Source organism: Episyrphus balteatus, chromosome 4, assembly GCF_945859705.1.
Source record: "Episyrphus balteatus chromosome 4, idEpiBalt1.1, whole genome shotgun sequence".
NCBI classification, from domain to species: domain Eukaryota; kingdom Metazoa; phylum Arthropoda; class Insecta; order Diptera; family Syrphidae; genus Episyrphus; species Episyrphus balteatus.
In genome coordinates, this window is record NC_079137.1 from 22856545 (window position 1) to 22871981 (window position 15437).

Genomic DNA, 15437 nt, shown 5'->3' on the forward strand with positions numbered 1-15437 from the left:
CACTTGTAGCGACAACCTAAAAATGATATAGATTTTTTTTCGATTTGCAGTTCAATGTAGTTTCCATAAGAAAAAAACAAAAAAGACCTCGAAAGACATTTATGTATTTTACGAATTAATTTTATATGAACGAGTATCAATTTTATGATTGTAAAATGATAATAATAATATGTGTTTATATCTAAATCCAGGGGGTACATTCTATAAAAAACGAAACGCAAACGATCGTTCGTTTTTGAAAAACGAAAGAAAATTTGCGACAGATACAGAACAAATTCTTTCGTTTTTCAAGTTGTGTGAATCAAACCTTTCGCACACACGAAAACGTTTGTTCGTTTTCGCCATACAGAATCTCACCCCAGGTTTAAAATATATCAAAATGAATAATAATTCCTATTTAATTTGTCTCCAAAAAGGGAAGTAAATCTCAGGAAAACAACAACAAATACTACAAAAAATATAGAAACTATTTTGGTTTAATTTTCTTTCAAAATTGTTGAAAATAAAAAAAAAATGCTTACCTACCATTATTTGTGAAAAAGCAAAACAAATAAAAGAATAATTTAATAATTTCTATATTTTTTTATAGTAGTTTTTGTTGTTTTCAGGCGATTCGCTTGCACTTTTTAACTACAAATTACACAGGTGTTATTATACTTTTTGATATATTTTTGAAATATAGCTGATGATACCCGGGTAATCGGTTACCCGGGTAGTACCTGGGTACTCGAGTAAATCGGGTAATGCCCGGGTACCTGAAACTACCCGGGTACCCAACTACCCGATTACCCGGGTATAATTTGTCACTGAATTTATCGGAATTGCTTCCTACTTTTACCAAATATTTTTTCACGACTAGTAAAATGCTTTTAAAAAAGTGATAAAGATAGTAATATAATTGTTTTTATTTGTATATTCGGTTAGCCGGTTACCTGGGCACCCGGCTAATTTCGCTTACCCGGGTACCCGGTTACCCGGGTAGTAGCCATTTTACACGGGTACCCGGGTACTCGGGTAATTTACTACCCGGCTACCCGGTTAGCCGGGTAGTAAATTACCCGAGTACCCGGGTAGCATAATACCCGGGTCGAATCATCAGCCCTAATTTTTAACCTGATTTAGATATAAACACATATTATTATCATTTTACAATCATAAAATTGATACTCGTTCATATAAAATTAATTCGTAAAATAAATGTTTTTCGAGGTCTTTTTTATTTTTTTCTTATGGAAATTACATTGAGCGGCAAATCGGAAAATAATCTATATAACTTTCGGGTTTTCGTCGCTATCCACCAGGTGCCGTGATGCCAAGTGTCAATAGAGTGAAAGAAAACGACATTAGAATTCTTTTGTAGATATGTATGTATAGCTGTTAATTATCTTGTAATATATGATTGTCTTTTATAGGATTGCATTCATGCCATTCGTGATTGTGCTTTTGTAGCGTCTGACTATCCTGTAATTTTATCATTTGAAAATCATTGCAATCGTGCCCAGCAATACAAATTGGCCAAATACTGTGATGAAATATTCGGTGAATATCTGCTAAAGGAACCTTTGCCTGACCATCCGGTAACAAAAACTTTTTAAAAATTAAATCTTTACATAAAGTATGCAAGTTTCAATGATTTGTTTATGTAGTTGGAACCTGGAAGACCACTTCCACCGCCATCAGCTCTCCTTAAAAAGATACTCATCAAAAACAAAAGAATGAAGCCTGAGGTTGAAAAAATTGAACTTGAGCTGTGGCTCAAAGGTGAATTGACAATAAGCGATGAGCCAAGCGAAGATGCTAGCGCTGCGAAACCCCCACCGGTAGAACCTCCACCGGAAGCTCCCCCAGCTGAGGGTGCTCCTCCAGGTGCCGACGGTGCACCAGCAGGTGAAGGGGCCGAAGCAGCTGCTAATTACAGTGGCTCAACAACAAACGTGCATCCGTGGCTATCTTCGATGATTAATTACGCTCAACCCATCAAGTTTCAAGGGTTTGACAAAGCAATTGGTATGTAAAAAGTAATCGTATAAATCTAAATATTTTAAAAATGTTACGTCTATTGCAGAAAAAAATATTGCTCATAACATGTCATCCTTTGCTGAGACAGCTGGAATGAATTACCTGAAGCAACAAGCCATTGATTTTGTCAATTATAACAAACGGCAGATGTCCCGAATCTATCCAAAAGGTACAAGGGCTGATTCCTCGAACTACATGCCCCAAGTCTTTTGGAATGCGGGTTGTCAAATGGTTTCGCTTAATTTTCAAACATCAGATCTGCCTATGCAGCTTAACCAGGGTAAATTTGAATACAACGGAGGTTGTGGTTATTTACTCAAACCGGATTTCATGCGACGTAGTGACAAAGACTTTGATCCATTTGCCGATGCTCCAGTAGACGGTGTGATAGCGGCGTCATGTTCAGTGCAAGTGATTGCAGGCCAATTTTTGTCAGATAAGAAAGTTGGGACCTATGTGGAGGTCGATATGTTCGGTTTACCTTCTGATACCGTTAAAAAAGAATTTCGAACTCGTTTAGTGCCAAATAACGGTCTCAATCCAGTTTATAATGAAGATCCATTCCTTTTCCGAAAAGTGGTCTTGCCCGATCTTGCTGTACTCCGATTCGGTGTTTATGAAGAAAGTGGAAAACTTATTGGTCAGCGTATTCTGCCAGTGGAGGGTTTGCAAGTGGGTTATCGACACATCTCGCTAAGAACCGAAGCGAATTTCCCAATGTCATTGCCTATGTTGTTCTGTAACATCGAAATGAAAATTTATGTACCTGATGGTTTTGGTGATTTCATGGCCCTGTTGTGTGACCCAGGCGGCTTTGCTGGAGCGGCTAAAAAACAAAATGAGCAAATGAAATCACTTGGGATCGAAGAGACCAGTGCTGGAGCTGCTCGAAATGCTGGGAAAGGCAAAAAAGAGGAGGAGAAGAAGGAACCGCCTTTGGTATTTGAACCTGTAACATTAGAATCTTTACGAAGCGAAAAAGGTTTTCAAAAAGTAGCCAAAAAACAAATAAAGGAGTTGGATACTTTGAAAAAGAAACACACTAAAGATCGCATGGCCATGCAGAAAACTCAAAATGCTGCTATTGATAAATTAATAAAAGGCAAGAGGTAAACATTAATCAATTTTTTTTATTCAGTTTCAAACTTGGTTTCTTTTTGCAGTAAGGATGAAATCCGAAATGATTCCGCTATAAAGAATGCCATTACTGAACAAACTAACCAATGGACTGAAATGATTGCCAAACATAAGAAAGAAGAATGGGACATGTTACGAATACATGTACAAGACTCTCAGGAAGCTATGAAAGCATTGATGCTAACGGTGCAAGCTACACAGGTCAAACAACTCGAAGAAAGACATTTAAAGTAAGTAAACTATGTACAGAATTTGAATAATGGGTCATATGCAAGAAGATAAGATCGAACTCTTTACTCACTTATTTGAAAACTTTCTTAAGGTAAGGTTATGTAAGGTTAGATTAGGTAAAAGTGGCTGTTGGGCAAAGACCCGAAGCACTTAGACCCTAAAGGGCCCATTATGATACCACAAAAGACTAGCAAGTTAAAAACTCACTAGTCGAACCACTCAGAGCTTCTTATGAATAGGGATAGCCCATAATGTCCATTTTCACTACATCACTAGTGTCCTCATAGAAGACTTCTCATAGATGGTGTTTTCTTCTTCAGAGCAGTGGTGCGTTCTTTTATTCGACGATGTTAACTATTGTTAACAATATTTAACTTTCATCGTTCCTAAGTGAGAAAAAAGTTACAAAATGTAACAGGCCGCCTCCACAGGAGATAATTTTTGTCATGTTGACGTGTCTTAACAAGAAATGTCTTGTGGAGGCTCGCCATTTCTTGTTATGATTCAATGTTAGACAACCGTGTCTTCGATTTTGTCTGAACACGATTGTCTAACATCGAATTTGACAGATGTGTTTTTTTTTTTCTTTTGGAACTGCAGTTTTTTCATTATTTTTTGTCCTCTCATGAAGAAGGTTGCCTCCGTAGTAGCGGACGACAAAATATATTTGTTTGTTTTGCGAATTTTTGCATGTTTTATGTTGAAATGAATTAAATTTAATGAAATGGTATATGCTTTTCGAATTTATTTATTTACATATTTTGAATTTATTTAACAGGTATTATAATTGATTTTTATAAAAATAAATTTTTTGGAAGGCAAATAAAAAACAGACCAAGCAATGGTTACATGTATAAATTGAAAAAAATTAAAAAAAAAAAGTATTCATACAAAATTTACCATATAAAATAAATTTTGTCCGCAAAAAATCATACATCATCCTCTGGCGAACGAAGCATATGAAATAAATTGTCCGAACAAAACTTGCCCAGCCAAGAAAAAAAAAAATTGTTACACCCCGACTCCACAGGAGATATTTTTCTCTAACTCAATGTGTAACATCCACAACATAACAATTTTTATTTTCTTGGCTGGGCAAATTATGTTCGGACATTTTATTTCATATGCCTCGTTCGCCAGAGAATGATGTATGATTTTTTGCGGACAAAATTTATTTTTATATGGTCAATTTTGTATGAATACTTCTTTTTTTTAATTTTTTTCAATTTATACATACATACAATGGTCGGAAAAAGTATTTTGACAAAATGAACATTTTTCTAACTGATGAGATTAATCTGTACCGGTTAAACATAAAATAAGGAAGTTGACGGTTATTTATTAAGTATATAATGGTGAATATCATGATGGTCAATGTCAGTCATATAGTTGGTATTATGCTTCGTGGCTGCATTTTTTGTATAAAAAGTACTAAATTTTGAGGGAAAAAAGTATTTTGACAAACGTTCTTTTTCAACGTTGGTAAGGTAAGGTAATGCATTATACGTGTTTCAAGCACGTATACAACTGACAGACTTGTTAAGGCCCCGGTTTGTAAAAAATTGGGCAAAACGGCGGAACTTAACATTGAAATTGGTGCATCTTCTGTTGCAAGTCATAATTTCTGTGTGTCTGTTAAAAAATCTGTAGAGAATTGAATTTATCGCGGGAAACTAAAAATTACCAAATATACAAACACAAAAATATAATTATACTATTAAAAATTTACCACAATGTTGTATATATACCTATTGCTTGGTTTGTTTTTTATTTGCCTTCTAAAAAATAAATAATCTATTTTTATAAAAATCAATTATAATACCTGTAAATAAATTCAAAATAAATAAATAAATTCAAAAAGTATATACCATTTCATGAAATCTAATTCAATTCAACAACATAAACATGCAAAAATTCGCAAAACAAACAAATGTATTTTGTCGTCCGCTACTATGGAGACAACCTTCTTCATGAGAGGACAAAAAATAATGAAAAAACTGCAGTTCCAAAAGAAAAAAAAAAACACATCTGTCAAATTCGATGTTAGACAATCGTGTTCAGACAAAATCGAAGACACGGTTGTCTAACATTGAATCATAACAAGAAATGGCGAGCCTCCACAAGACATTTCTTGTTAAGACACGTCAACATGACAAAAATTATCTCCTGTGGAGGCGGCCTGTTATGTTGTAGATGTTAGACATTGAGTTAGAGAAAAATATCTCCTGTGGAGGCGGGGTGTTACATCGTGACGTCACAACATCGTTAATAAATCCAATGTTGAAGTGTCAAATAGTTACATTTTGTTACTTTTTCCAACTCAGCTTCTGGACTTGAGTTTCAATGTTAATCTGTCAAACACAAATAAATGGAGAAGAGAGGGGATGATGTGAGAAGAGAATTTTTTGTTTGTTTCCATATTTGAAATTATTTAATGCATATTTTTCTTTCAATTTGCTAAGAACTCAATTTGAAAGAATTATTTCAGTGCCAAATTAATTATTTCTTGTTTATTTATTCATAAAATTGATCTTAAAAAAATTTGTTTTGACAGATCAACAAAATGTAACATTAGTCGTTCTAAATAAAAGTTGAAATTTTCTAACAAAATCTAACGAAAACAACAACAACGATTTTTTTGACACAACAACCAAAGTTAACATTGTTTAATAAAAGAACAGACCACAGGTGCACAGAAGATATTATTTCTGTTCCAGACTTTTTGTGCACTAAATTAGGCAGTCTGTCAAATTAATGAGAGTTGGGAGAGAATTCTCTTAGTAGAAAAGAAAACAACAAATTGAACAAATTGAACACCATTATACAACACAATTTCATATTTTATGCTTAATTCGATAAACATTAACACTTTTTTAATGCAAAAAACACGTAAACGCGACTCAATTTAAAAATCACTACAATTTGATTTGTTTCCTTCTTTATTTATTCGTTTGACATACATACGTCAACTTTTCATTTGACAGAACTCATATTTCTGCCGGAAGAAATTCTTTGAGCTAAATTTGTCAGGGTGGGGAAATTTTTTACTCTCTCGTGAGCGCTCTCTTCTACACAATTTTTGAAGTTGGGAACAGACTCTGACCAAAAATAACCAAATATTACTAAATTCGGCAGTTGCAAACTGAGTGTGGAACGGACCTATTGAACAGTTTCCTCTTCTTCTCCATCCATGCAACTCCGCAGAAATCGTTAGAAAACACGCCCATTCGTTTTGCGTTGGTTCCTATTAAATAGTGTGATGTATGAAAATTTATGGTGGAGCTAATGTGCAGTCGATTTACATTCAAAAAAAACTCTTTGAACGCTTCAAGTCCATACAAGTCCATATTTGTTTAGACGCCAGGCAAGTACTTTTCTTTCTCTGTGTCCATCTTAAGCATAGGTTTACATGTAGCGATAGGTATTATATACCTATATAGTTCCTTTCTGGTTGTAGAGAAATGACTTGTTCCTTGTTTGGTGAGTTCGTCCACCCTACAGTTGCCCGGAATTTCTCTATGTCCCGGCAACCATATGATGTGAATTTTGAACTGTTCTGACATCTCCCTTAGAGATGTTTGGTGGTCTACGACCGTGATTAAATTTGTAGTGACGTATTGGGTATAACGTTTTCTCCGAGCCAAGATTGAACTTCTTTAATCGCCAAAGTTTAAGCTTGAAACACGCTATACTTGTCTGGTAGGCGGAAGAAAAGACTGAGATTCAGTTTTTGCGAGAACAAACCACTTCCTACACCCTTCATTGTTTTTTTAATTTGAACCATCAGTATAGAAGTTTGAAGAGTCATTGTCCAGAATGCTACGGTCCTCCCATACAGTTCTGTTGAGAATAGAGGTCTGAAAATTATATGATTACTGATCCGCTGTAAGGTTGCTTTTAGACAAGTGGATGAGTTTGTTATTTTTACATTCAAGCACAGTAAATTTCTTCGCGGTGCGATGAGTTCATATTAGGTCTATGTTCTGCCGAGAACTATTCACACTTTGATTGGCAAATGGCAACTCTGGTTTGCCGTGTAAAGTTCAGTTTTTGCTTTTTTAACTTATAATTGCAGTTTAAAATTAAAAACAAATATTTCACCTCAATTATTTTAATAACCACATCACTTAATCAAGTATAATTTTGGTGAGTTGTATGAGTATTTCTCTCTGAATTTTACAATAAAACAAAAAATCTGCAATTTTGCAATCTTGCAACAAAGATTGAAGATGAAAAGACCCCCACCATCGAAACCCTTAAATGGTGATAAACAATTAGGAAAAAGACCACATCAAGACCTTTTTCCGGATTCTCCAGAGAAAGCGAGGGCGAATTTTTTCCCTCGGTGCCGTCGCCAAACTCGAAACCGCAATCAGAAAAATTCTATTAGCTTCCGTCATAAACAAAAAATACCAAGACTGGAAACTCGGCGGTCAACTGACGTTTGCCTACAAGCTGCGAGGTGTGGTCAATGTCGTGAACCTATCGTTGTGTTCGTGTCCGATGTGTGGTGAATGTCGTGAATCTATAAATGTGTGCGTGTTAACGTCATTTACCAACGTGGTGGCTTTTACATATATTCACAGACAGCACTGTACGCAAAAGGGTTTTGGGGGGAAAGACGTACGAAAGTTTCCAGTCTTCAGTCTTGGTATTTTTTGTTTATGGCTTCCGTTCTTGAAATATAACCGTTATAAAAAAAACCTTTTTTTGCATTTTATAACGGTAATTTTTCAAGAATGGAGGCCAATAAAATTTTTTCGATTTCGGAATCGAGTTCAGCAACCCAAAAACCTTTAAAAAAGTATATTTTGGTTCTTGTGTCAAAAAAAGTTTAATTTGGTTGGCCAGTGCTGTTTCTGAGTCAAATACCACTCCTTAAATTTTAAACATCTCGGCCAGTAAAAGAGATATCGGAAAAATCAGAACGTTTTTTTGGAAGAATAAAATCAGTTCTTATAGACACCGTTACAAATTTTTTCATAAGGAATTACCCCACATAAAAACATAACCTTGAAAACAGCCAAAATGACGTTTTTCGTTATTTTCTAACGGAGACCAGTCAAGTTCTACTCAAAACACTCAGGGCCATTTGCTGAAACGAAACATAAATAATTTAAGTTGAACATAAAAGCTGAAACACAATCACGCTTTAGGGCGTCGCTTCGTTGCGTTACGTTGAGAAATCCTCAAAGCGCGCTTCTGTCACTTTGACTTTGAACAGCTGATTGCAACATAAAATCTGCTGTCAAATAAAAAAAAACACAGTCACTCACAAAATTATTGGGCCAAGCCGTTATCTTGATTTAATTGTGGAAAAATGCAAAAGGATATTAATATGTTTAAAAAATGCATAGAAATTTGTTTATTCTTTAACCCTCTACCGCATACTAACCCATATATGGTTTATCGATTTCATATCGATTTATTCTTGTTATATTGCACCAAATGCCAAAAAGAAAAAATTTTAATAAAACTATGTCTATTTTTTTATAATTAACCGGTTTTTATTATCAGCAAAAGAGTCGTGATTCTGAAATAAACTCATTGTTTCAAGAGCATGTCTAAAGTGCAAATCAGTGAATAAAAGTGTGAACTTTTCAAGTGTTTTTTTTATAAGAAATAAGTAAGTTGCATCCAATTAAAAATAAGTTTCGTATGAATTTATTATACTTTTATATGTTTAAGAAGTTTGTTTTTTGTTTTTTTTTAATAATTTTTGTCTTTTTTTTGCGTTTTTTTTCCAAAACACCATATATGGGTTATCATGCGTTGGCGACTTACATTACTGATTTTTGTCCGAATTTTTTTTTTTTTGTAAAATGAATTGGAAGACTTTCTATGGAAAAAATGAGTGTGTTAATGCTAAAACTGGTGATGGCTTTCGAAGTGATGACGATCTAGCTTCAGATTCTGGCCCTTTTTAACATCAAACAAGCCATCTCCGAGCACTTTTGCAAATCTGTAACACCTAAAATGTCAGCTTTGGCATGTGATCAAAGCAGAGATGGAACAAAACAAAGCTGAGGGATTTATATACAAGTCACGGAAGTGCAACCCCATCTAATCCCGAAACTCCAATTCACTCACAACACCCAAGGGCAAAAGCCGTTGAATTCAGTACTAACTGAAAACATCGACCATATCCCTGAATGGCAAACAAAAACACCAATATATCAAATTTCGATACTGGAAACGTATTGTGTACATGTAGAAAATGGAAGGTGTTCTTCTGCAACAATGATAAAAGAAAGAGTTTGAATAAATTCCATGAATAAGGAAAGTCCAATGTAATAAAAACATATTTTACAAAACATACCTTGAATGCATACTAAACCATATATGGGTTATTAATTGTTTGCTGGAAATTGACTTGCTGCATACTAACCCATATATGGTTTATGTTTATAAAAATTTATATATATGTAAAAAAATAAAAAATTTTATGTAATACCTTTTTTCAACCCCTAATAAAGCTAAAAAGTTGTTAAAAAAATTTTTATATCATTTCGTTCATAATTCATGCAGTAGAGGGTTAATCCTATAGTTATAAAAACAAAACCAATCAAAATATATTGTTTTTAACAATAAAACTCAGTCTAAAACATCATTAATTTTTTTTTGTTTTTAATACGTAAATTGTTTTGATTTAAAATATCTCGATGTCGTTTTTTTGTGCAAAAACTATACAGAGAAATTAAAAAACACACATAATATTGCAATAATTTTTTTTTTATTCACATTTGGCGCAATAATTATGTGGGTGACTGTAACTATGTCTGATAAATGTCAGAAAGCGAGCAAAAGTTCAATCTGGTTGAACTTTTGCTCGCTTTCTTATGTTTCCTTACGTTTGTCAAAAAAAGCGTACGTAGAAAAAGCGTCATTGTGTGAGGTTACACAGATTTCGTATGGTTGAACTTTTGGCAGTTGTCAAAATCGACGGCAAAGCGTGATTGTGTTTCTGCTTTTAAGCTCTTATTCTCTAATTTTTATTCTGCGTAAACTGTCACATAAGAATTTATCTAGAACATAAATGCTTAAGTTTCGATTCAGCAAACGGCTCTCAGTGTAGGACGATTCTTACCTTCTGACTTTGTTAAAAATGACAATCTAGATAACTTCAACAGATTTTTTTGGATTAAAAAAAACGGGACATTCGATTTATTTCAAATCTTGGTTTTTATGGTGGTTTCGGTTGGTAAATTTATTTAATCTATAAATTGATTTTTTTCGTTGCGAAACAAATACGCTTTCAGATTGATTTTTATTTGCTATAGTATTGATGTGTATTTGTGTCTGTGAACTAGGCAGCGATCGCAGTTGTTAAAAATATTGATTCCACCGTTGATTTTTACTTGGTCTATAGGGCAAATATTGGTTTCGTGTAGAAAAACAAAATTCGAGGTCTTAATCAAAACCAACATTACGATGATGGAGAGAATCAAAAAAGTGGTTTTCGCCATGCCGTCCGTCGGTCTGTGCGTGTGTGCGTCTGTGCGTCCATCGGGCTAGGGCCTAAACGGATGGATGGAAACTTGGTACAGATGATTTTTACGTAATTCCCTAGGTCCGTTTTTTCTGTTTTTTTTAATATCGCATATCATCCATATAACGTTTTCGAGGTATTACAATTTTCTCGAAAACGGCTCTAACGATTTTGATTAAATTTGGTATACGTAATGGTCTTATTGATTCTAAAAAACTGACAATTTCGCACTTCATACATTTCTTTGTGGTTTTCTTTTAATACAGACACAGGGTGACCCGGAATGAGATAAGGGCATTTTGGGGGATGATTCTTGTGTATATTCTAAGAAAAAAAATTGTTCTACTGAAGTTTCTATCATAAGTATTAACGGAGAAATTATCATAAACATGAGTAAGGACATACCAAAGTAAGCGTTTTCTTAAATCATCGCTAAAAGGTATCAAATTTGCAGATAGTGAGTTACTGAGATAAGGGCATTTTGGAGAATGATTTTTTTCCAAGAAAAAAATTGTTCTATAGTAGGTAACTCTCTATCTACAAATTTGATAGCCTTTAGCGATGATTTAAGAAAACGCGGACACCTTGTATTTTGTGCATTTGACCATTTTTTTTTGGACAGTATGTTTTGTGACTCCTGTGACCCCATCCAAACAGCGCCTGCGCGGACAAACATTAGGTGTGTTTTTTTAAGCGGCCCATACACACCACACTTGTGTCCACACAAAATCAAAACTTTTTGATTTTTTTTGTGTCGGTGTCATGATCGGTGTGCCTTCTGTGGTGCGGTGTACACCAGGGGCGTACACTCCCTTGGGGCAAGCGGGGCGGCGCCCCAGGACCCTCCACCGACCCCAGGGCTCCCACTGGAGACAATGCAGAGAATTAAACTGTTAGCATAAATTGAGTTACGAAGTAAATCAAAATGTATTCGAATCACTTCGGATACAAGGGAGACAAATTATGTCATTTCGTGTAATGTATAATGCATTGGTAGCCACACAATATATATTGATTTAATAAAAAGGTTACCCCAGGGGCCCCAAAAAATAAACTGCTTTTTTAAAAGAAAAATTATAATTTTATCTTAGAGCCCCAAAAAATATTACTTGAAAAATCTTTGCAACCACAAATAATACATTAAGGGCCCCAAAAAAGCAAAAAACAACTTCAGGTTAGGGGCCCCAAAAGCCTTTAATTCAGGGCGTCAAAAAAAAAATTAAATTAAAAAAAATTGTTTTTTAAATTAAATTACATTTGTTGATGGATTACTAAATATTACTTTAGGAGCCCCAAAAAATATGACTTCGGGGCTCCAAAAATATTATATGAAGGCTCCCAAAAAATAATTTTTCATTAACCCCGTTAGTTGAGAGGCAATCAAATATTAAATTGGGGGCCCCAAAATCTATTACAAAGGAGCCCAAAAATATTCATCAAATTTTCTGATGGCATGACAATTACACGGTGTTACAAAAATGAGGTTTCAAAATATTCGCGGGCGGAGACCTATCAGGTTTTGTAGAGCTAGTCGCACTGATTACGAAACGGTATTTGAAAATCCCCTAACACCCCCAAAATCTGAAGTTACGGGCAAAAAACGGTTTTTTGGACCTTCACCCATTGAAAAAATTCTAGCTTCGACAATTTTTTACCCATTTTCGATTTTTTTACAGTTTCTGATAGAAGATAAATATACCTTTTCAACAATGTATAAAACATGTAACTCGGTTAAACCACTTAGAATTTATAAGCTGCCAAATCTCAAAAATTCCATTTTTTTCGTCATTTGCCCAACTTCGGCATCAATTTAAAGTATATGTTTTCAAAACAACATGCTATTTAAAAAATATATTCATAAACTATATCTATTTCCCAATCAATCGAGGTATTTTTTATGAAAATCACTCCAAAATTGGCTTAGAAAAAAAATTTTCGATTTCAACCCAGATACCGAAATTTGAACTTTTAGGTATAGAACAAAAATGTTGTTTCGGCACGTAGTAGGATAACCTGGGCGCCAGGATTTGATAGCGGGTTTCTGTAGAGGAGCTCAATGCAAACATTTTTTTCTTTGGAAGGGGGGTCTATCTCCCCCCGTTTAGGTGGGAGGGGCAGTTTTCTAAACAAAATTATCAAAATAAAAAAAAAATTATTAAAAAACAACGGCAACATTTACAGTAATAAATGATACCATTTCCGAAAGGAAAAATTGTAAATTTGATTCTAATTTTTAAATCAATATAACATAACTAATAGTTTTTGAAATAATCGATTTCAAAGTTAAAAATAGGCGAAACAAATTTTTTAAAAACTCATTTAATACTATTTTTGTCCAGACTGTGAATTTTAATAAAAAAAATGTTCACACACAAAACTGCCTCAATTGATTCCTTATCGAACAGTGAAAACTATATGTTTCTATGTCTTCTAGTTTTCGAGAAAATTGAAAAATTATTTTATCAGATTTTTCTTTTTTCAAAATATTTTTAGTTTTTATTTGTTTTTATTTTTCAATTTTCTCGAAAACTAGAAGACATAGAAACATATAGTTTAAATTGATGACGAATTTGGGCAAATGACAAAAAAAAATTGAATTTTTGAACTTTGACATCTTATAAATTCTAAGTGGTTTAACCGAGTTACATGTTTTATACATTGTTAAAAAGGTATATTTATCTTCTAAATCTTGGTTTTTATGGTGGTTTCGGTTGGTAAATTTATTTAATCTATAAATTGATTTTTTTCGTTGCGAAACAAATACGCTTTCAGATTGATTTTTATTTGCTATAGTATTGATGTGTATTTGTGTCTGTGAACTAGGCAGCGATCGCAGTTGTTAAAAATATTGATTCCACCGTTGATTTTTACTTGGTCTATAGGGCAAATATTGGTTTCGTGTAGAAAAACAAAATTCGAGGTCTCAATCAAAACCAACATTACGATGATGGAGAGAATCAAAAAAGTGGTTTTCGCCATGCCGTCCGTCGGTCTGTGCGTGTGCGTGTGTGCGCCTGTGCGTCCATCGGGCTAGGGCCTAAACGGATGGATGGAAACTTGGTACAGATGATTTTTACGTAATTCCCTAGGTCCGTTTTTTCTGTTTTTTTTAATATCGCATATCATCCATATAACGTTTTCGAGGTATTACAATTTTCTCGAAAACGGCTCTAACGATTTTGATTAAATTTGGTATACGTAATGGTCTTATTGATTCTAAAAAACTGACAATTTCGCACTTCATACATTTCTTTGTGGTTTTCTTTTAATACAGACACAGGGTGACCCGGAATGAGATAAGGGCATTTTGGGGGATGATTCTTGTGTATATTCTAAGAAAAAAAATTGTTCTACTGAAGTTTCTATCATAAGTATTAACGGAGAAATTATCATAAACATGAGTAAGGACATACCAAAGTAAGCGTTTTCTTAAATCATCGCTAAAAGGTATCAAATTTGCAGATAGTGAGTTACTGAGATAAGGGCATTTTGGAGAATGATTTTTTTCCAAGAAAAAAATTGTTCTATAGTAGGTAACTCTCTATCTACAAATTTGATAGCCTTTAGCGATGATTTAAGAAAACGCGGACACCTTGTATTTTGTGCATTTGACCATTTTTTTTTGGACAGTATGTTTTGTGACTCCTGTGACCCCATCCAAACAGCGCCTGCGCGGACAAACATTAGGTGTGTTTTTTTAAGCGGCCCATACACACCACACTTGTGTCCACACAAAATCAAAACTTTTTGATTTTTTTTGTGTCGGTGTCATGATCGGTGTGCCTTCTGTGGTGCGGTGTACACCAGGGGCGTACACTCCCTTGGGGCAAGCGGGGCGGCGCCCCAGGACCCTCCACCGACCCCAGGGCTCCCACTGGAGACAATGCAGAGAATTAAACTGTTAGCATAAATTGAGTTACGAAGTAAATCAAAATGTATTCGAATCACTTCGGATACAAGGGAGACAAATTATGTCATTTCGTGTAATGTATAATGCATTGGTAGCCACACAATATATATTGATTTAATAAAAAGGTTACCCCAGGGGCCCCAAAAAATAAACTGCTTTTTTAAAAGAAAAATTATAATTTTATCTTAGAGCCCCAAAAAATATTACTTGAAAAATCTTTGCAACCACAAATAATACATTAAGGGCCCCAAAAAAGCAAAAAACAACTTCAGGTTAGGGGCCCCAAAAGCCTTTAATTCAGGGCGTCAAAAAAAAAATTAAATTAAAAAAAATTGTTTTTTAAATTAAATTACATTTGTTGATGGATTACTAAATATTACTTTAGGAGCCCCAAAAAATATGACTTCGGGGCTCCAAAAATATTATATGAAGGCTCCCAAAAAATAATTTTTCATTAACCCCGTTAGTTGAGAGGCAATCAAATATTAAATTGGGGGCCCCAAAATCTATTACAAAGGAGCCCAAAAATATTCATCAAATTTTCTGATGGCATGACAATTACACGGTGTTACAAAAATGAGGTTTCAAAATATACGCGGGCGGAGACCTATCAGGTTTTGTAGAGCTAGTCGCACTGATTACGAAACGGTA

At 34.3% G+C, this 15437-nt stretch overlaps 1 protein-coding gene across 1 annotated transcript in view; it reads left to right on the top strand.

The window, feature by feature from the left end:
* LOC129919157 (1-phosphatidylinositol 4,5-bisphosphate phosphodiesterase) overlaps positions 1-15437 on the top strand; it is a 360368-nt gene that overhangs the window by 266882 nt on the left and 78049 nt on the right. The window contains exons 11-14 of the mRNA XM_056000005.1: positions 1413-1577; positions 1647-2007; positions 2066-3128; positions 3183-3386. Coding sequence (XP_055855980.1) covers positions 1413-1577; positions 1647-2007; positions 2066-3128; positions 3183-3386 — 1793 coding nt within the window. The remainder of the gene's footprint in view (positions 1-1412; positions 1578-1646; positions 2008-2065; positions 3129-3182; positions 3387-15437) is intronic.